This window comes from Plectropomus leopardus, chromosome 7 (genome assembly GCF_026936395.1).
Source record: "Plectropomus leopardus strain MGB_pleo_1.0 chromosome 7, ASM2693639v1, whole genome shotgun sequence".
Classification (NCBI taxonomy): domain Eukaryota; kingdom Metazoa; phylum Chordata; class Actinopteri; order Perciformes; family Serranidae; genus Plectropomus; species Plectropomus leopardus.
In genome coordinates this window covers 28,850,901-28,873,126 of record NC_142182.1, presented here as the reverse complement: position 1 = coordinate 28,873,126, position 22,226 = coordinate 28,850,901, and the positions used below count along the sequence as shown (strand labels likewise).

Genomic DNA, 22,226 nt, shown 5'->3' with positions numbered 1-22,226 from the left:
TTTCATGAAAACTGAACCTGTAGTTGTTCCCTAATCCTGCTAACAAATGGTGAAACAGACAAACAAATGGAACTGAAAACATAACCTCCGAGGTGGCGGTAAATGAGGTCAGATAATTGTTGACTGACATGCAGGTGCATCAGTCATAAACAAGTGGCAACCACCAAGGCCGGAAAACAAAGCCAACACAGAAGTGCTAAAAACTGTATTGCACTGAATCACCACTTGAGGTTGGCTCAAAAGCCGGTCAAACCTCAAAGACATCCATGTTAAAATGCCCAGCTTTACAGCAGAAATAAGCATATTTTCATCCAAGGTAATAAAAAATAAGCAATTTTGGTCTCTCTAGTTTCTGTCCCCATCCGTAACGTGTACAGGGGGTGAATTCCTATATAACTCACCTGTTTACATTTTTATCAAAGCTTAAAGTTATGCATAACTAAGGCCATGGCTGCATGGCAGAAACAACTATTTGGAACTGTGGCCAAAAGGTCTGAGGGCATTTCCAGAGAGAGCTTGTGACTCCCACTCAGATGCAATATCACTTTGACTGAAAACAGTGGATTGTCCCCTCCAAATCACCCCATTTCTTTCAATAGTTTTTTTCTATTACTTTGTGAAAAGTGCACAAACCTGGTCCCTTAAATTGTTCTATCTGGAAATCACCACAAAAACATTAAATGCATACTAGTTTGTCTTTAATGTAACAGTAACATTAGACCCAAACCTCAATTGTGCTTGTCTCCTGTAGTCCTGCAGATGACTTGGGTGTGTTCAATGTTATACTAGCTGCTTTCCCATCACCAGACACAGAAGCGTCTCTTCTGTTGACTCGTTGATCTGAGGTTACAATCTCTGCATTGGAGTTTCTCAGGGACAAGTCCAAAATTTGACATTCTTGGTCCAAGACAGAGTCATCTTTTTTGCTGAGGTCCAAAACTTTTGAAACCGATGGGTCTGAAGAAGTGTCTGATACACCCGGGAAAGGAGCAAAGGAATTGGCCTTGAGCTCAGACTGATCCTGGGCTGATACCGTTCCACTGGACATTTCCAAGTGATCTCTCTCTTCTGAACATGAGTCTGGGTCAGCATGAAAAAACCTGGCTGTTGACCTGCTGTAGAACAGACCTATCCATATGTGGACGATGAGCCGCACCTCTTCACAAGTGTCTTGCATTGAGAAGTCCCACGGGCTATCGAAGATGTAAGAAGCACAAAAATTAGCTCTGTCAGTTGAATACTTGTGAATCAGAACATGTCAACTGAACTTAAAGTCAACTCTACTGCATATTGCCCACATCTATCAACTAAAGACAAACAATTATAGCACTGAGAATATGGCACAAAAAACATATTTTACTTGTATGTAGTGATTCCTTCTTTGAATAAGTAATACAATCTACATACCCATGCAAGGCTCGGATGATGGCTTTTTCCTTTGAGTCACTTGTAAACTTGCTGTCTAGACTAAAGTCATAGTTTTGTTTCCACTGTTTTGTGACTTGGATAGATCCATCCGTGCCAACAAAGGTACGGGAGTGTCTGAACTTTCTTCTGCGCCCCATGTGTTTTGTCAGGTATTCTGGAGTCCTGTGGTATTGTTCACTTCTGTCTTCTTGATCGACAGAGGGGTGTAGTGTTTGACTTCCATTGCCATACATTGTCTGGTGATGGTGCAGCAGTCTGGTAGAACCACTTAAAGGGGATACCTGGAATGGTGTACCTGGCAAACCCAACAGTAGAGAGGAAGACGGGGGCAATGAGTAAGCATGTTCTTTAGATACCAAACCAACCAATTCACTGCCTCCCACAAGATGGCTTGGTGAAGGAGACTCAAGAGGCTGCATGGGTCTAGCAGGAGGCTTTCTAAGCAGAGCATGAAGAACTGACTCTTGTTCAGCCATGGTAAGTTCTTTTGCAAAGTCACACTTCTTCAAACTTGTCTCAGGCTTTCTCTCAACTGCTGGCACTGGATGTGGTGGAACCTGGTCATTACTGGCACTGAGTGCCAAGTCAGCAAGTAAATTCAAAGCATCTGTAGATGAGCAAGCACTGTTCATTTTTTCCTTAACAGTCTTCCTGATAGAATTATCCCTAGTACACTCTTTGTTTTTGAGTTTTTCACTGGCAAAACAAGCTGGGGTTTGAAAATGCAACCACCCTGTGAAGACAAAACAGAGAAGAAAAAAGAGAAACAGCATGAAAATAAAAAAGTAGCACATTGAAAGCATTTGAAATATACCAGTGTATATCTATTAGGAAACTGTCACCAACATGTAAACTATTCCATTGTTTAAAACAAAGGGATTGGTTAATTATCCAGTAATGGCAGGTTTGGTTGCAAATGCACAGGACTGGCAAAAATGCAGCTCAAGCAAGAAAAAAGCTAAAGCAAAATGACGCCTAGCTAATACTTAGCAAAGTGCAGTGATAGCATGCTGTGGACAGTTGCAGAAGTGACAGATCAAAGGAAAGGGCTGGTCAGTTTCAGTGCCATGCAAAATAGAGATTTTAGATATGTACAAAAACAAGCTTTCATATTTCAGAATTTTAAAATAAGACTTACATTTCTTTTTAACATATTCTGTAGAGATGCCTTGATGTTTTTTTAGCATTTTAATCCTTCCCCGTCTTGGAAAGATTGATGGAGGCCTTTGTATGATTTGAGGTTGTTTGTCTAAAATGGTTTGTGCTTGTGTCTCTGGTGAGTCTTTCATTTGTTGGATATTCTGACCCTCAGTTATCTTTATTTTGTCTGGTGTCTCTTTAGGGGTCAGGCCTAGGGCATATGCAAAAAGAGGGTCAACTGAAAGCATCTTTGAAACTTCCTTGACATACACATTGGTGTCCTGGATGCTTGTAATTGCATAATTAGTCTTCGGCATCCCAGCACCCAAGTCAAATTTGCCCTTCTTGAGACAAGGCTCAGCATCTTTGGTGGTATCTACAGTTGTTTCCTCTGACACAAGATCAGATTTTCTCTTTCCTCTGAGAAGAACTGATTTCAATTTACTTAACAGAAATTCACCCTTTGATGCAAATTTTCCTGGGGAGAGGGTAGTTGTTGTGACACCAGTCTTTGAAGAAGGCTCACTGCTATGTTGATTCAAAGTCAATGAACCATTGCCATCATTTGATGGTCTCAGAACACTGTGTTCAGGATTAACATCACTGAGAGTTTTAAGATGGTTCCCTCCATCCTTGGATGCTGTGGTCTCTGTTTCGTCCACTGCGGTTTCTGGAGCAGTGCCGGATTCTTGCTCCATTTCGGCTGTGCAATAAGCATATACAGAAGCCCTGATCAACGTTTTGTTAGGGCACTGATCGTCCTCTTTTGACTGAAGCTTATCTTTTAAAGACTTAATCTGGTTAGCAATATCTACAGAGCCATGAGGAACCAAGATTCTTCCACATTCGCTGATGACTGGCTTCAAGTCCCAGCGTTCCGTTTTCTTTCTTAGAGGACATGCTTCAAGTTCCATTAAAATGGTGTTTTCCAAACTCTGTTTTCCAGGGTCAGATTTTTTCTCCTTTGGTACCGCTAAACCAACATTTTTTGATGATAGTTTTCCAAATTTGCACTTTCCCCTTTGTACTTTCCTCCCATCAGTATTTGAGGGATTACTCAACTGTGGGTGGCCTGATGATTCCTTGGCCTCGCCTTCCTCCTGACTGTTAAAGTTGTCATACTCCACTGGTATTTTGACTGTTTTCAAACTGGGAGTCTCAACGCAAACTTTGGATACCTTCCTCCGACCTCTGTAATGTCCCCTGCGTAATTTCCCTCGTTCTTTTTTTGTGACATTGGTAACCTCAGGGCAATCCAAGACTAATTTGGTTGTAACAGTCTCGTCATTAAGAGAGTTCACTCCTGCAGTTTGTAATTTGGTTGTTGAAAAACCAGAAAGCTGAAAGTCATTATGCTTTGTTACAGACACAGAACTGATCATACTTATACTCTCATCAGTGACAGTTCGCTCTGCTGAAGTGATGCTAACTATCAGCTCTGCAGGAAGGTCATCTGACGTGGGGGGAGCCAGAAGATTTCTTGCCCCCTTATCAGTTTTTATCAGCACAGTCAGATCAGACTTGCAAGTGTCTTTGGTTGCATCTCCAACTTGCAAATTATCTGGTACAACATTTTGAGGCATAGGTGTTAAGTCCACTTGTGCTTCAGCATTTGTTACGCCAAAGTCCACAGACGTACCGGCTTGCAAACCGGCTGGTACAACATTTTGAGGCACAGGTGTTAAGTCTATTTGTGTTCCAGCACTCGTTGTACCCCTGTCAACAGCTGCTGTACCAGCTTTCAAATCAGCTGGTACAACATTTTGAGGCACAGGTGTTAGGTACTCTTTTGCTTCAGCACTTGTTATACTGCTGTTCATAGATGTGTCCATGTTTACAGAAGATCTCTGGCCTGTCAGCTGGTCCTCTAACTCCACGCTAACAGGATTGGCTGGTGCCTCTTCAGGAGATGACAGACAGATGTAGACATCATCATCAAGGTCTTCTATTTGCTCCTCTTGTCCAGCCGACAGGATTTCTGAAGCCTTGGACACTGGCAGTTGAAAGGAGATTGGTTTACTCAGGTAAGACCTGAAGCTCTGCCATGCCCTTTTAGTCCACTCTGGGGATGAGTAGAGGTGCTTGTGAGCATCTGGCACATCATACTGTTCTGGAAAGATGCTGATTTCCCTTGAAGGACTTGCCAACCCAGGATTTATCAGTGCTGCATAACTCTGCATATGATGTGCCACAACTTCACACAGTTCTTCATCTGGGTCAAAGGGTGATTTCTCAACTTCACCCTCTGCATAACTTAGTACCGGTAGAACTCGCAGGACTTCAGATGACATGGCAGGCTTTCTCTGCCCAAATTTTGTTTCTGAAAAATCAAGAAAGAGTGCTTGTTTAATCTTTTAAAGCTTTTTTCAACATATTAAATGAAAATGTCTATATAATAAAACATGCTGTATTCACCTCTCTGGTTAACTCGTGAGACTGGAAACACAAACATGCCTTGCAGGACATCAGTTGAACTCGACCCAGTATCTGGAAAAAACACAATAATACTGCAAATGGCTGATGTCAAATTAAATTATGGTCATAAAGAAAGATAGAATTCAGTAAGTTTTGTATTGAGCCTGACAACATAGTACTGTACATTTTCACACTGTACACATAGCACATTTACATATCTTACCATCATATGTGAGGAAATGGGAGGAGTGCAACAGGATAAGAAAACCACCATCATTCAGCTGAATGGGGAGAGCCTGTGCATAAATGAGCAGGTTTGTCAGGTACAGTTTTTGGATAGCAAGTAAAATTCTACCAAAAAATATTTTCATACAGTCTAAAATGATATAAAAAGGAAACTTCTTGTTGTAATACATAAGGAATTTCTAGTGTTAAAACTACTGACTAGATAATCTATAGTAAATGACAATTTAACAATCAACGTATTGTTAAGAAAAAAATACCAATTACATTCTGGTTACAGTTGTAAAAATGTAAGGGTTTGCTTTATTTGTTTGCATTTAATGTAAGTAAATCAAATACTTCACATTTCTGACTCCACAGTGAAAATAAACAAAACTTTGAGCTCTGATAAATCGTGATGGGTATTTGAGATTTTTTACATTTCATGATATGACTGACTAAGTCCTAAAATCTCTGATAAAAAGTTTATAATAAAAAGAAACTCACAATATCTTTCTCCTTGATCTCCTGCAGAAGCAGAGAGAGTGATTTGGTTTCTTCTGCCTCAGAAGACACCAGCTCACAAAGACTGCAGTATAAGCCATCCAGAAAGACTGAAAGAGGGCAAAAAAGAAGAAGTATTGAGAGTGTTGAGAAACTTCTTGAAAATACATCTCCCATTTAATATGGCTGTTTTTTCCAAGAGCACACCTTCACCAGAGAAGCAGGTTTCAAAGACTGCCCATGGCAACCGCTGTCTCATATGTAACATGGATATGGCTCGGTCAATTTTCACCACCGGTGGCCTTAAATGGAAAAATAAGACAAAGCACAGAAAAAAGGTTGTATAATCTACATTATCAGAGACATTTAAGAATTGAAATAGTTTTGCATTTTTTATGTGCACATTTTAACTTACAGTTCTGCAGGTATCCAGGCCCCTGCTGTAGACCTTAGCCCAACATTATAGAATTGGGTGCCTATTTGAAGCTGTCCTTTCCATGGAACATAATGACAAGCTGGGAAAAAAAAATCAAATAAAACATTTTTTTTTAAAATGGGGTGCAAATTCATAACAGTCCATCCATCTTCAGTCAATGGATACAAGTGTAAGAATGTTTTTATAATATATAGTATGGAGAAAAACTACCAGGTTTGTTATTAATTACATGTCACTTACTGTGTTTCTTCTTTTCACTGAAAAGAGAAATCATAAAACAATTAATCAATATGTCTTACTTATTCTCAATTTGTATGAATGATATTTCGTTGAGTACATGTGTGTCTGTAGCAAGTACCTTTTCTCCTGTGGTGCAACAAGTGTTGCTTTGGTATCTTTATATGAAAATGATACAATGGCAAAGGGACAGGCAGCACTGGGAGATTGAGTCGTCGCATTTCCTTCATCATCTAGCTGCTCATACATGTAATACTGCGAGGACAAAACAAAAGGTACTTAAATTGCCCAATGTCCCTGCATTTTTTCCTTTTAGACATAAACTCGTGCATTAATGTACTCAACATTATTGTGCCTACAAAGATGCATCTTCACAGAGACAGATAAGAAGGACAAATAGTATCACCATTGTAGGATGTTGATAATCAGTCACGTCTCGTCTTACCTGGGCTCTCTCAAAGGCAAGAAAGGAGCTGGTTTTGGATGATACTGAAGGCAACTGTTCTGAGACATGGCAGTCAAACCCCACAGTGGGCGCAGTGAAATTCTGGGTGTAGTTTTCTGAAACCTTTTTAACTCTACCCTGTTGGTTAAAAGAAATCACAATTATGCTGTTATGGTTATATTTATTTATTATTATTGAGTGAAAACATAATGCCTTTTATAAATATTTCACAATGTTTTCAATACCTTTGTCAGCTTGATGATGGCAATGTATCCAGATTTCCCATGATACCAGCGATTTTGATCCAAACAGTCAGAGTACATTGATATGTAAACACCTTAGTGAACACAGAGAACTTTAACTTAATGCATACTCAATTAAAAATAAATGCAGGTAGAGTCATTTATCAAAGTCTGAGGGAAATAGAAATTTAACTACAAATATTAGCACATGACTTCAAAATACCTTTCAAAACAACTGACACTCCTACAGCAGCAAGGCCACACCTTAACAGATAAATGTGTCACAGCTGTCAAGGACACACCACATGATTATCGACTCTGAATGACCTCATTCACTAATCCTGAAGTCAAAATGTTACATTAAGTTCTTTGCGCAGAATGTTTTTAATAAGCGACAATGCATACCTTTCTCTACACTTACTAACAAGAGACTTTAAGATAAAAAATTACCATTCTCAAGGGGTGAACCCTTTAGATAATTAAGGCATTTTTATCTACACAGATTGGAGCTTGCAGTCATACTCAAGCTTTAATTGTTAATTCCCACAAGAAAATCAATAAACTTTATTGATCCCACAAGGAGAAAGTGTAGTCTCCCATCAGCAGAAAGTACCTCTAATGGCCACTAGATACAAGGATTGTTATATTTACTTTCACCACTTCTAATACAGCTTGGTTATGGTTCTAAAAAGGCATTGAGAGGAGTCTGAAAATCAGGGCTGGAAATTAGCACCAGCCACCTGCCAAATGCTGGTAAAAAATGCAAGTGTCTGCTTGATTTTCTGCACTCACTAGCCAAAAAAAACAATAGTAATCTTTTGAGTGGCTGGTAGATTTTGGAATACAAAAAAAAGTTAATTTCCAACACTGCTGACACCAGCCGGCTAAGGTTTGGACGTTGCTGCTTCCTCGCTAAAAGTCACATTTTTAGGCCTGTTCATGTCTTACAAAAGAGTGTATTTTCTTAAGTTAGGCAATTTCGGCAAAAAAAAAAGAAGAAAAAAAAGTAAAATCAAGTTCTAATCAATTGGGCTTTAGACCTAATCTTACTGAAATATACAAAGTACAATTAAGTCATTATAATATAAATTAGTAAAGATAAGACACTTAAAAGGGCTACTCCGCCAATTTTCAAACAGCTTTGTACTATAACAACCAGTACATTTACATGCACAGAAAAGTCAAGCTGCAGTTGTGAATTAGGCCATTTAATTGGACTTCTGTCCTTGTCCCAGTATACAAGCACAGAGAGAAAATCATTTTATTGACAGAAGTATGTCTGACTCTGCCAGACTCCACTGAGAAAACATTTTACTCCACTGAATGGCAGAGATGCTGGTCTACCGCTGCCTTGATCAGCTACTGTGTAAGGTAAAGTGGAGCCAATATTCAGATATAGTGTACACTTAAATCCATATGGATTTTTTTAGGTGGCTAGAATCTGCTTTGCTTCGGCCCCATCCACAGCAGTATATTGCTTAGCTTCAGTGCCAGTGTTAAAGACTGTTTCCTCGTCTATATTTGTTACCCCTACTTAAACCTGATCCAAACCCTTTAAAGGTTTGCACTTTATCAGATGAGGGGGGTGGCCTGGGGTCCGACTTTTTTATTTAAATTAATAGTAATAATGATACAAAATACTATCATTTAAAGTCGAATGTCCCTAACCTTAGCTAAAATCAAAAACAAGTCCCTCCTCAGTGTTTTTTTGTCAAAATGCCTGACATGTTTCGCAGCACCCCTTCTCCCCCCAAAAATAACAAACACTTTCTATCCTTAACCACCAAGGGAGGCTTGCACAGTGACTAGGAGCTTGCGCAGAACGCTCAGGCCAGTTCAGGACTGACTGAGCTGTTAACACGACGGAGTAGCCTGATATTCAATCGCATTACCTGGGTTTGTAAGTCTGACTTCGAGAAATTCGATTTGGTACAATTTCAGTCAGACTAACATGTTTACATGTATTTTAAAAGTCCAGTGTTAGTCAGACTTACACAATAATCAGCTTTTTTTCTGACATACAAACGTGATGATGTGAGAATTGTGTGTCAACAAACTCTGTCTTCCATTTTTACCAGCAGCCAGATCTCTTTGCTCATCTCTGTGATCAAACAGTAAAACTAAGTAGAGCTTATCAAACATGACCCAAACTTCTGTTACTGCTGGTCCACTACAGCACAGTGCATTCTGGTAGTTCTAGGTTTTCTACCTCTTGAGTGAAAGCAAATGCCACAGCCCTTTAATTCTGTTTTCTCTGGTGACAATCTCTGCTGCATAGACAGCTTAGTTTTATGAAAAGACCGTCTTTCCAGCAGTTAAATGCTTCTTTAACAATAAGCAACATTCAGGTAAGAACTCTCAGGTCCAGATAAGGTCTCTCAGGTTGCAAATCTGAACGTAGGAGGCTAAACAATGAGACAATAACTGGTTTGATGGGTTTGGTGTGTCTTTTATACTCCCCTGTAAGCTTTGTGCTGACAAAGTCAAGGGAGTTACAACATATTATGGCCTTTCCAAATGTCTCTTTCAAACATTAAAATGTAGACATGATTTTAAGCACAAGCGTCTCTGTTATGTGAAGGAACTGAAATATATCATAACAGGCATGGATGTGAGCATTAACGCAGATTTACTCCGTGCAACACTGCTACATTCAATTACATGTGACACAGTGGAGCTCATGTTTTCATGTGCCACTCCAGCGTGGTTTCACACCACTGTACACAGAAAAACAAGGACTTTGACCAATGTTTAAACCTAACTTATCACATTGTTGAGTGGGTGGAGAGACATTAGACTGAATCTCTGAGAGGAAATATTTTAAATGTGAAGTTCTAAAAAATAATCAAAGGAATTCTTGTTACAGATAATAATATTTATGCTACAATGTAGAGTGAAACAGACAATAAAACTACTTTTAAAAGCTGAATTTCTACAAGCTGAATTTATTTTCTTTTTGGCTCTAACACAATTCATATCCTGAACTGCTGTGTGCACCAACTAATAGTTTCTGTTTCTGTTTGAAATTCTTCCACTTTCATTTGTATACATTATTACAGTAGTTTAATTTGCTTTCACTTTCAAATGCAGAGGAGCACCAGACATTCCACACGGACCGTTCCTTCGCTTTACTGCACTACAGATACTACGGAAAGGCTGCATGCATGAACAATATCCTGGATTTGGCCATCAAGGTAATAACTTACTAAAATACTTAAAATAAATAAGAAAGGCTTAGTGGAATGCTTTGCATTTTTTAGACAAGTATCCAGTAAGTTACATGCTACATAAATTCTTGTGTACAAATCTTGGTGTGTTCAGCATAGTATTTTGGTCACAGCTAAGCTATCCAAAAATGTCATTGTGATCTTGCTACTGTTTGACATAATGGCAGTATGAAAGGGGAAAAAAAGCACATCGTAATAATTTACCATGTGAGGGATCTCCCAGAGTTGTGCACGTGCTGTTTCCAGTGAGCACACCAGTTTCTCCCAATGCATTAGCCTTTAAACAAATACAAATATTGATATCAGCTTGATCAACAAGATTTATTGAAGTATGTTTGTTTTTTTCTTCCGGTGTGCCAGCTATCAATATTTTTACCTTGTTGACATCATCAAACAGTAAAAAACCATAGGATTCCTTCAGGTCCTCCTCTGAGTATCCTGCTTCTCTTCTCTTTGCTCGGAAAGCATTATACTGAAGAAGAAACCAGATTGAAAGCCGTCAAATGTTATTAAGATTTCATGTTTGGAGTGCCTATATCCACATTTCAAAAAAATTTCACAGGTTTTCACAATAAAAAGGATATAATAAACAGTCACTGCTGTTGGTCAAAAGATACGGTAATCAAATACATTTAGAAAAAAAAATGAACATTTAGGACATTAAATCCTGTTCAACTATTGATTACATGTGAGCAGATTTAAGGTTAACCATTACACGTGGTTTAATGTTTAAAGGCGTCTACTGCTGGGACATGAGGAAAAAGATTTGGACTGACCTTTTCTTCCAGCGCTGGATTTTTTACCAACACAGCAGACTTGTGGCAGAAAGACTGCTTTGACTCCTCATACAAGTACGCACTTTTAAGTGTAGCCAAAATACTGTTTTGGAAGACGTCAGAAGTTTCAGAGACAGGTACTAAAACACCTAAAAGTGGACACAAATACAAACATTAGCACACTTTACACGCGATATTGCGATATTACAGTATATTGTGTTTTCGCTTTTCTAAAAGGGGAAAGTTTCAAACGCCTGGAACTGTTTGTACTGTGAGACACGACACCTTATCTACGCGTCCTTTTTTGTCTAATCATACAGCGACAGAAGGTCTTTGTCTTGAGTATAGTTAGCAGCAAATATACAAATCAAATCCACGTTGTTTATTTAATCCTGAAGTGAAAGTTACACGAGGACAAAAAAAAAAAAAGCTGTTCACCTTTACTCGAGGCACTACCATGTCCACTTTCCATTGCTGAACGCTTAGGAAATTTGTCGACTTCCCTTTGCTTTTCCTTTAAAATAGTTGTCCTTGGTTTTAAACATTACAGCAAAATGATAAAGTCCCATGTATCCTGAATCCAGAAAACCTTTCGTAACTTGAGCTTTCGCCGCAGTTTCAACAGACATATTAATGCGACAACCAGGAAGTTACAAAATAAGCGACAGTCCGAACACGTAGACACAAAAATATCCACTTGAATCCACTGTTATCGTTTCACGGGGATTAAATCCGTTACATCGCAAACGGATCCTCAGTCTTCGGGCTGAGGCGATCGCCACACGAGTCCGTTTCGAAAAAGAAACAGAAACCTATCGACGCAAAAGCATCCATCTTGAAAGTCTACACCAAACTGTGGTGGTGGGGAGGCAGTTGTTCAAGCTAGTCTGCGCCTGCGGTTCACTTCCACTGTGTGTGTGTGGGTGTAGTGTGTGCCTGTGTTTTCCTTTTCCAACGAAAAATTAATCATAAAAAAACCTGTTTTCAATTCGTAACTTCATACAGCCTGACAGCCTGGAAGGTTATAATGGGTATTTGTATTCTACAATAAACCAGTAGGGTTCAGTGAAGCTAGTAGGGTTGCAGGATCATTGCTAACACACACACTTATTTCCAAACACTTTTGCCAACATTCCCAATGACGCAGCAACAAACTTCAGCACCAAGGTTTTTTCCCACACCTCCATAAAAAAAAAAAATAAAGGTCCAGTGTGTATGTTTTAAGGAGATATATTGCAGAAATGGAAATAATATAAGTATGTTTTCTGTCATGCATAATCACCTGAAAATAAAAAGTGTCTTTTAATTACCTTCTAATGAGCATTCATACCTACACAGGAAGCAGATCCTCATTTATGGAGATAGCCATGTTGTTTCTACAGTAGCCCAAAACAGACAAACCAAACACTGGTGATGAAGCCCCCAGGAAACGTGTCCGGCTCTGATGCAAATTTTACATAGTGACCAAAAGTGGAATTACACTGTCCGGGTTGGTCACGTGATGCCCTCTGATCCCCATTGACTTACATTGAGAAAGAGACGTCCGTAAATCAGTAAATTATTTTTTGTGAACGTCAAAACCCCTGCGAAACAACTCATTTCACTATCTAGATATAAACCGTCCAGCTCTGTAACATTTGGAAAGTCTGAAAGAGCTGCAAGAATACCTTTTTTAGACCGCCAGTCAAGCTAGCAAAGCGCTAAACCAGAAATCAGTTGCTCTGTCAGCAGAAGTTACCTGCTCACACACACTCTGTCATGCTTCGCTGCTGCAAGTCTCTTGAGCGCATGCCGTATGACTCAGTAGATCCGGGTATTTTTATCGTATTTTATACCTGGAAAAGAGCTTCTATTTATTTATTTTCTTCATGTGCCAATGAGCAGCTCTCATAGGAAAGAATGGGGCCTCACCTCAATGTCTCTATCCAGAGTTTCTACAAGACATCCATGCTTTAGATACGATCATTCACGTTTTTGCATTGGCCACTGTAGTTAGCAGCCTATCTGATGCGAGAAACACTGTTTTGTAAAATGAAATTGCTTTCTTTTGTGTTTTTATCTGTTTAAATCACCAGGTCCTCTGTGGATTTTTCCGCTCCCAGTAAAAACCTCCTAAACAATGAACCCTGAAGAAATCGCAATCTGCAATCCGCTATCTGCAAACCTGCTAGGTGCCACTAAATCTCCCCAAATCTTTCACACTTCGTAAAAATAAACTATTAGGCTATTTCTGACCGAATTTGAATTAAAGACCATTCTGCCAAAATCATTCAAAGTGCTCAATAACCTGATATAAGATTAATACGCTTTTCAGTGCTCCATTAAACAATATTTATATGTTGACCTGGAACCTGTGTGTATTATGAAATGTTTACCAGTACTGCCGAACCAATTGGCAACCTCAAGCTGAAAACTGAAGCCACTGCAGAAGTGCCAAAATCTGCAGTTCTTTGAATGGCCACTTGAGGCTGGCTCCAAATTGAGACAGTCCCCACAGAGTACCCCATAGGAATGAGTAATAAAACCCGAAAATAAGTTAGCATTTCAGCACTCACGGTTCCCTCGTCTTGAAGTCAGTATGTTTTTTTATGGGTTTTTGGTTAGATGCCTTGAATAAGGTCTGTGGTTAAACAAGCTTGAGCTTCACGTGTTGTTCTACGACATAAACCCATCAGTAAATACCCCATTCATGAACTTGAAGCTTTTATGGGTCTTCAAAAAAGAGGGTCGCTAATAATTGGCTAAATAATACTACAGGATATCATCACGCTGAACTGCACTGTTAAGTCATGTAGATTAGTTTGTTGAATTTTAGCCCATGGTTAGCTTTTTATTTCTGGCAACTGCATTTAGGTTTCAAAAATCCTTAAAAGGGATGTTCATTTGTGAAGATTGTCTAGTTGAATAAAACCTGTTATTATTATAAACGAAAAAATGTTCGTAGACTTTTTGGGAACCAGGATGATGCTAACTTCCACACTGGCCTACAAAAAATCTGTCACCACTGCAGCACTCTATCATCTATCATCTGTTGCTGGGCAGTTATAACTACCTGAAGTACAAGATCAAGAAATTATCAGTGCCACAGCAGACAATACTATAACTACCACACCTGCCTGATAATTGAATGGACACTACATCAAGGACGGACTATGCTTACTTCCACCTGTTGGCCAAACCAAAACACATTACGCCTATATTTCTAGACATTATAAAGGTTGCCTTCATCAATATATTCAGTTAATTCATATGGCATTATATGGCTCTAAAATTGAGCACATGCACCTCGGAGCTGTGAGACCGCAGGACTGTACCTGCCCAAGCGTTACGGTTTAACAAGGGGAACTCCAGGAGTTTCTAGGCCAACTGTTGCTCCACCAAAACATATTTAGAGGCAGAGTGCAAGTAGCCATTGAAAGTCAGCCACTCTAATGACATGGGGATTTTTGCAATCTTTCTTTAGAACTCAATCTTGATTATTTTTAACTGTTGCTACTGAAAGGTAACACACAACCCAGGGTCTTTAACACTATGCATCTAGATCAGTCCTGAAAGAGTGTTTTTTTAACCTGTATTTTTGAAACATTTAACCACATGACAAACAAATCAAAATTGTAATAGATAAGTACACCGTTTATCAAAAAAGTTCCAAAAAACTTTTGTGATCTACTGTGAGGGATATTTTCAATTTTTGGTGACATTGAGAGAAAAAACTTTACTTAAGAAAGTTTAAGATCATGGCTCTAGAGGGAGAACTGTAGCTAAACGCCAATGGGAAAATGTAAGGTGATCCTTTTTGTGCTCTCTCACAATAGAGTGCTGCAGAGGTTACGTTTTTTGTAGGCCAGGCCGAAATTATAAATCGCCCTGGTTCCCTCGTCAAAAATCCAAAGGGATTTCCATTGGATTTTTGATTATTGCAGTACATGAGCTATGTGGCAAACAAACATTTTGGATACTTACACGCTCTTTACAAATGAACGTCACTTAATTAATACCTGAAGTGTAAATGCAATTACCAGATGTAAAAAGCTAACGTTTGGCTATAAATAAATTACACCATGGTTGTCTGAATTCAACATCAGCACCACAACAAGGCTCTCGAGCTGCGTTTGACGTGATAATGTTTTGTAGCTTATTTAGCTACTTGTTAGCTTTTTTAAGACACTTACAAGCTTTAAATTTTACGAGTATGGCATAATTTACACCCTAGATCAAAACATTACATTATCTAAAACTTATTCTAGACCTTGTTTCTGGCATCTTATTAAAAACACATTAAAAAACCCTTTGACTTTGAGACAATGGAACTGGAAGTGCAAAAATAGGAACTAAATCTCTGGTTTTAGGACTCAGTCTTGCATTCTTTACTTTTGAGTTTGTTGCAATAAATGGCGTGTTCCCTTACAATAAATGCTACATTACCCCACATTCATTTTTGAGTTTCTTTGCAATACAGTGCAAAGTTAGCCTAATTTAGCCTACAGCTTTTCTTAGCAACTTTTTCTCAGTTTAACATGCAGATGCTACTGTTAACCACAATTTAAAATAAAAATAAAAATGCAAAGCTGTCTAAGACACAAATTATGGATTGGCAAGTGTTATGCTAGCTAATGTTAGCCATGTTAGCTATTACAAACAAAAAACACACAAAAAACAATTCCTACCTTTGCACTTGGAGATGTCATAGCCTATATAATTTTGTATCATATTGACTGAGGTAAAAGATATCTTTGAATCATGTCACTTGGTTAGGTTGCCGCAAAGCCGCAACATTAGCTAAACCTAGCTAGCTAGGTAAAACTTTGAGCTAAACTCAGTTTTGTGAGGAACTCAGGGACGCTAACAAGTAAATTAATTTCTTTCTAAATTAACTTCTTCTGCACTGTCAAAAAATACTGTATTTTAAAAAAAAATTTTAAGCAGCAGGTGTCCCTTTTTCCTGTTATTCAATTATTTGTCGTGTGGGAAACCTCGACTGGACTCCATCTTTTGTAGGTCAGCCGCCTACATATCCCAGAATTCCAAGCCATTGTTTATTTGAACTGAACCTCCGCTGCCATCTCTGAGCACCTTGCTGCCCAGTGTAATTTACAGTAATGCAGCTGTTTCAGTCTTTATTCGTTTGCTTTAAAATGAATGATATGTTTGGCTGAATCTACGTGGTTAACGGAGAGGAGAGCGGTAACATGAAATGGAGATCACTCGGACCAGACCGTCCCTGTATGGAGAAATCGGTAAGTAGCTTACATGGTGACCAACGGTATACCAAGAAATCTGAGTTAGCTAAGCGAATGAGCGGATGGGGCTGGTAGCTGCAATGACAAGCTTTCATTGGCTTTAATTTCAATATCAGTTGTCTTCCACTCTCCCCCCTCTCTCACTGTTAGCTGGCATGCTGTCTTTAAGTGGTTGAGGTTAGTTTGAGAGCAAGCTGTAAGCTTGTTAGTGAGGGTAGGCCATCAGGCACTAACGTAACATTACTGTTAGCTTTGCTCTGTAACAGCATATGTGACACACTTTACGATATATATTAAACAACATCGACTGTATTGATATGTATGTGAATGGACCCAATAGCACATACCTTACAATGTAAAGGAATCCAATACACGAGTATTACTGCGATGGTTTGCAACATTAGATTAGATGAGATTCAGCTTAATTGTTATTGCACAGTTAAGTACGAGAACAGGAACAGGTGCAGTATAGGTACTGAGGCAGTAAAATGCAGCTTAGCATCTAACTTGAAGAGCAAAAAGCACTGATGTTCACAATAATATATACTGTATTAGATAAATATTATATGTTGTATTGCATATATTAATAATAGTAAAAACCCCGTGATACACATCACACCAGAGGAGAAAACATATAGCATATTCTGTAAGAATAACATATATACATAAAATAACTCGAAAATGTATACTTCAGTACACTATAAATATGTATTTTAATTTTAGCGTATTTATAGTGTATTATAGCGTATTCTTAATCTTGCATATTCTGTATATATGTTATTCTTACAGGCTATGTCAAGGTTTATTTTTCTATGTGACATGTTTTTTTTTCTCTTGTGTGTGTCACTGTTTTTACCGCTCCTGTGCATTGTCTTAACCTGCATACTACTCCTTGAGTAGTATGAATGTTATAAACAGCGTATGAATACATTACAGACATAGAAAGCAGTGCAGGTGTAAGTGTAAAATATGTAGTAACTACTGGTGATTCTAACAGTAGACATTATATACAGAATAAACAGGTGAAGTTATGATATGCAGTATATGCACTATGGATCCAATATGTACAGAACAGACAGTATACATATGAATGCTCTATAGGACAGTATATACAGTATGGACAGAGGTATAAATATATGCGTATGTGAGTGCAGTGCCCTCATGCTTTAGATGAGTGGTTTTATTTTGCCCTTTTCTGTTCCAGCTAATGTATACTGAACAAACATTTAAATGCAGCACTTTTGTTTTTGCTCCCAGGATTAAGTTAAAGATCTAAAACTCAATAGATAGATCATCATTCAAATTTTGGTCAGAAATCTGTTAAAATGCTTATTTCAAGGTAAGATCCATCCATCTGACAGGTGTGGCATATCAAGATTCAGATTTAACATGGTTATAACACAGGTGAGCCTTGGGTTGGTCACAATAAAGGGCAACTCTAAAATGTGCAGTTTGATCAAACAACACAATGCCACAGATGTCCCAAGTTTTGAAGGCATGCTGACTGCATGAATGTCCAACAGAGCTGTTGCCCATGTACTGAATATAAACTGAATGTTTTTTCACTACCATAAGACTTCTCCAATGCCATTTTCATGAAAATGGCAGTACAACAAACAGGCCTCACAATTGCACAAGTTGGTTATGATGATGATCAGCTCAAGAGCCTGATAAGGATTCTTGTCTCATGTTATATGAGGAACTGTATTAAGAGCTCTGGCTGAAAAAAAGTCATACTTCTGCTGTGTTTGAATGGTTGGAATGACAAAATAAACATGAACTTGAAGAGGGATTTTTGTAAATCATAAGTCAACATGCTGACACCCAGAAAATGCAGGCATCGTGAATAGAAAGGCTCAGTCTTGTTTGGCTTCACATATTTGCAGCTCATGGTCTTGGATTCTGGACAGACCGTTCAGCAGTGCATGAGGCCGCTGCACAGGGGAGGGCCCTCCAGCTGCAGCAGTTGATTGAGGGAGGAGCAGCGGTGAACATCGTGGCGGTCGACTCCATCACACCCCTGCATGAGGCGTGTATACAGGGACAGACTCAATGTGTCAGACTGCTGCTGGATGCTGGTGCACAGGTGAGATGTGACGTTTGGTGACTTCCTTCATTAGTGCATGATTGGCGTGTATTTAATTTATTATTGCTCTTTGTCCTCCAGGTGGATGCCCGTAATATTGACGGCAGCACTCCGCTGTGTGATGCCTGTGCAGCCGGTAGCCTTGAATGTGTCAAGCTCCTTCTGGAGTATGGAGCAACAGTTAATCCTCCACTGTTTACCTTCTCACCGCTTCATGAGGCCTGCATGGGAGGTGCGTCTTGTTACATACATGGAAAAGGAATGCATGTATATGTCACGCCATGTCCATCAAGACATATTTGCTTATCAGTCAGTCCTACATTGCCAGACCTGATTCCACACAGTATTTGTACTTTGTGAATACAGGTGAGAAGTGGTTATATATCTGGGAAAAAATGAATTAATTAATCATAAAGGGTGGGCCTTAACTTCGCTAAGTTCCTCAGTGTTCTTCCTTAATAGTGCTGGGACCACATTTTGCTCATGGCCAATTTAACTTGTGCTGTAACCAGTTGTAAAACATCTGAAAAAGTCTTCTGTGACAGGAAACCTCTCCCAGAGGCAAGGCTGTGGCAGACAAAACAGGAAGGGAGAGCAGAGGAGGAAGCAGAATGCTATACCAGAGCACTTGACTCTTGATTATTAATTAAAAGCCTTTTAACATGCAGCAATTAAACAGAAACCCAATTACACAAATACCAGTAAGACTATGTGACAAAAGTGTTCTAGCTATGCTTGCTAAGGTGCTGGAACACACTCTGATGATTGCAATATTGATTTGAGAACAGATGCAACTACCAAGGAAAAAGCTTTTAAGTGAATCTCCAGCCAAAATCTATTCATGCTGACCAACAGCTTCCACACTCTTTGAGGGATGAAACTACAAAAAAAGGACAGCTCGAGTAAAGTCCACAGGAAATGAGTGTGAGATACTCAAAAGAGACTTCGGCATGAAGTATGTGACTTTCTGCCTCCTTTGCTCTAACCATGTTGACCTCATGTTTCCTGTGTCTCACGATAGGGAATTCAGATTGCGTTCAGCTCATGATTGATCAAGGAGCTTTCATGGAGGCGCACGACTGCCACTATGGGACACCGCTCCACGTAGCCTGTGCGAGGCAACATTATGACTGCGCCAAAGTCCTCCTGCGTGCAGGTGAGTTTGTCCTCTGTACCTTAGAGCTGGATAAAATTAAATTCAAACGAGTATTACACTGCCGGAAAGATGGTCTTTGAATAAAACTGGGCTGTCAGTGCAGTGGAACGACACAAAATGCAAAACCTACAACTACCAGAATGCATCGCGCTGCACTGGACTAATAAACCATCCCTTGCTGGTGGGTGATTTTGTGCAAGCTTGCCCGTTTTTCCACTGGAAATAATATTGCGGTCAGCTAGTAACAAACAGTTAAAGCTAAAATATGTTTCTGCAAACATTTGAGGTCAGAAATAAGCAGAATCTTGGTTTATATTTGATCAGCACTGCTTAGTTTTACAGATTTGACTTTGACAGAGTGATAGATGGGTGGCTCTCTCTCCCAATCTGCTAATATATTCTTTGTGTCTGCGATGGCGGGCCTACAAAAATGCAGAAGTATTATTTAAGTTGGAGCAACAGCCGTAGAGCCGGAGGAAATCTGTAGAGGGTTTGAGCTGGGAGATCTGGGTGCTGCTAAGAAGGAGGGACATTTATCACAGTTCATTTATACATACTACCCACACTGCTATGTTACAAAGCTGGTTGAAACTAAGCAAAGTATCCTTTGAATGTGATATTTTGCTTGTCACTATGTGTGCTTTTGTGTATTATTTATTTTAAGGCAGGCAAAACTTTTTTTGAAGTCATTAGGAAAGCATTTCAGGATTACTTTTGATTAATCAACTGCTTTATCAAGAACTGACATAAAAATAGAAGATTTTATTATGTGATTGCAATCTGCAAAAAGACAGAATTTTAGATATTTATAATGTTATTTTAAGCAATTTAAGGGGGAAAAATGTAAATCACTTCATTTACTCACGTTAATTTAGATTTACACAGTTGAAAGAAGGGTAATCATATCTTTTTTCTTTCTTTTTTTAAATCCTTATTTTGTGTAGATAGATAAGGACATAACTGTGCACATTACCTCTGATGTATGTTGAGCCAACCGCTGGTTCTGTTTTATGCTCACTGATAATGGTATTCTTTATACAGTTATCATTTTGGCATTCATAATTGGTGTATAAACATGCATGCTACAGATGACAGAAGTGCTTCTCTGTCTGATAGTTTTTTTTCTTTCCTATAGGAGCAAATGTGAATGCTGCCAAGCTCCATGAGACGGCCCTCCATCATGCCGCCAAAACAAAGAGCGTTAACTTGATCGATCTACTTGTGGAGTTTGGGGGGAACGTGTACGCCAGAGATAACCTGAACAAAAAACCCATCCACTACACCAGTCGGGGATCTCCTGCTTATCTCTGCCTTGAGTTCTATGAGAGTAAGTCTGTTTATTTAAGTCATGTCACTGCCAGTATATAAATAATCTGAGAGCACAAATAAAATGTCCTCTGTGTTGTTTTGTCTTCCTTAGATACTCCTCTCACTCTACAGCAGATCAGCAGAGTGGCTGTGAGAGGGGCTCTCGGCACAAGAGCACGTGAAGTTGTTTCCAAGCTTGGCTTGCCCAATCGCATTATAACTTTTCTCTCTTACATGCCGCCTCCCGTTATTGAAATTGAATCACCTGTGGAGAACTTAAGCAGCCCGTCGAAGGTTAATTCTAGACCAGTTTTGTCCGCTGACTCTGTAGATCTCTCTCCGGAAAGCCAAACAACAGGATGATGATGTTGGCAGAAGTGCAGCACAGATGAAATGTCTTAACTCTGCCGCACTAATAAGGTGCAGAGAGATTGTTTACCCAAGCAAATTTGACAGTGTTGATTTACATGTACTATCAATTTATTACTATTTTTTCGGCTAATCTCTAAGCACAGACAAACAGCTGTCTTTTTGGAGATTCATGAAAAGGGGGCATCCCACTGGTGTCATGTTAAAGCCTCCTGATGAAGTCCAGTATTAACTTGCATTTACCTCTAGTTTGGTCACCTAACTCCTGAGGAAAATATCTTCACCACCCACGTATTTATGTCACCTCTGCTGTTTCTCTTTAGCAGTTCGCAAGAAAGTAGCTGCTCCTGGTGGTTAAGAGAGATGAGACACAACCATCTTTGTGACGGCCAAAAGACGACTGGCAATTAAAGGCCATGCACACCCATAATTAACCTCACCTGTGTGTCCACAGGTGATGCTAATCATTTTCACTGATTAGACCTCCCCCCAGGACTGTGAGGGCATGTGCAGACTGCCTGTCAAACACCTTATTGTTACTACACCAAGTCTAATGACCTGAAATAACTTCCAGCAGAGCTCAGCCCACCTCATACTGAGTGGCCACACCCATGTAGGTGTGTATGTTTTGTACCAGTGAATTCCCAGAAGCTTTGGCACCACAACAATTTCACATTACTTGGAATCATTTGAGTCATTGTTTATACCAAGAGTATTGCTTTATGGGGCTCAAAATATATAAACATGAACTTGGCTTGCTCATCCAAGTGAATGTAAATGTAAGACTGTCATTTCATCATCATCATCATCATCAACACTTACCTGAACCCAGAGGAAACATGAAGTAGCTTGATTACTAGGATTGTATCACTGTATGTATTTGTATATATGTTATGTATTTATTTTTAATGTAAATTTGTAAATAATACAGATGGTTCTACCTCCTATTACATTTGTGTAAATAAATAGACCACTACAGGACTATTTTAAAAATA

The 22,226-nt window shown here is 39.1% G+C and overlaps 2 protein-coding genes across 3 annotated transcripts in view; one reads left to right on the top strand and one right to left on the bottom strand.

Annotated features, from left to right (window-relative positions):
- Positions 1–11,916, bottom strand: part of tasor2 (transcription activation suppressor family member 2) — a 20,822-nt gene extending 8,906 nt beyond the window's left edge. The window contains exons 1-16 of the mRNA XM_042495795.2: positions 11,511–11,916; positions 11,073–11,221; positions 10,673–10,768; positions 10,501–10,573; positions 7,073–7,164; positions 6,828–6,965; positions 6,504–6,637; positions 6,386–6,402; positions 6,125–6,224; positions 5,917–6,011; positions 5,713–5,819; positions 5,207–5,279; positions 4,984–5,055; positions 2,567–4,888; positions 1,408–2,161; positions 728–1,193 (exon numbers count right to left, since the gene is read on the bottom strand). Coding sequence (XP_042351729.2) covers positions 728–1,193; positions 1,408–2,161; positions 2,567–4,888; positions 4,984–5,055; positions 5,207–5,279; positions 5,713–5,819; positions 5,917–6,011; positions 6,125–6,224; positions 6,386–6,402; positions 6,504–6,637; positions 6,828–6,965; positions 7,073–7,164; positions 10,501–10,573; positions 10,673–10,768; positions 11,073–11,221; positions 11,511–11,544 — 4,722 coding nt within the window. The 5' untranslated portion in view covers positions 11,545–11,916. The remainder of the gene's footprint in view (positions 1–727; positions 1,194–1,407; positions 2,162–2,566; positions 4,889–4,983; positions 5,056–5,206; positions 5,280–5,712; positions 5,820–5,916; positions 6,012–6,124; positions 6,225–6,385; positions 6,403–6,503; positions 6,638–6,827; positions 6,966–7,072; positions 7,165–10,500; positions 10,574–10,672; positions 10,769–11,072; positions 11,222–11,510) is intronic.
- Positions 10,151–22,226, top strand: LOC121949931 (ankyrin repeat and SOCS box protein 13). Of its 2 annotated transcripts, none has more exons than XM_042495798.2 (6): positions 10,151–10,263; positions 18,199–18,398; positions 18,480–18,630; positions 19,420–19,554; positions 20,690–20,881; positions 20,975–22,226. In XM_042495798.2, the coding sequence occupies exons 1-6, from the start codon at positions 10,230–10,232 to the stop codon at positions 21,223–21,225; spliced, it is 963 nt and encodes a 320-aa protein (XP_042351732.1). In that variant the 5' UTR covers positions 10,151–10,229; the 3' UTR covers positions 21,226–22,226. The 2 variants fall into 2 exon arrangements, with proteins under 2 accessions (XP_042351732.1, XP_042351731.1); XM_042495797.2 differs by lacking the exon at positions 10,151–10,263 and adding an exon at positions 15,951–16,309.

Bases quoted from the DNA above. Each gene is read 5' to 3' on its own strand.
- LOC121949931 (XM_042495797.2), top strand. From the start codon at position 16,267: ATGGAGATCACTCGGACCAGACCGTCCCTGTATGGAGAAATCG. The intron at 18,399-18,479 runs GTGAGATGTGAC...TTTGTCCTCCAG, and splicing joins TGCTGGATGCTGGTGCACAG to GTGGATGCCCGTAATATTGA. The intron at 18,631-19,419 runs GTGCGTCTTGTT...GTCTCACGATAG, and splicing joins TCATGAGGCCTGCATGGGAG to GGAATTCAGATTGCGTTCAG.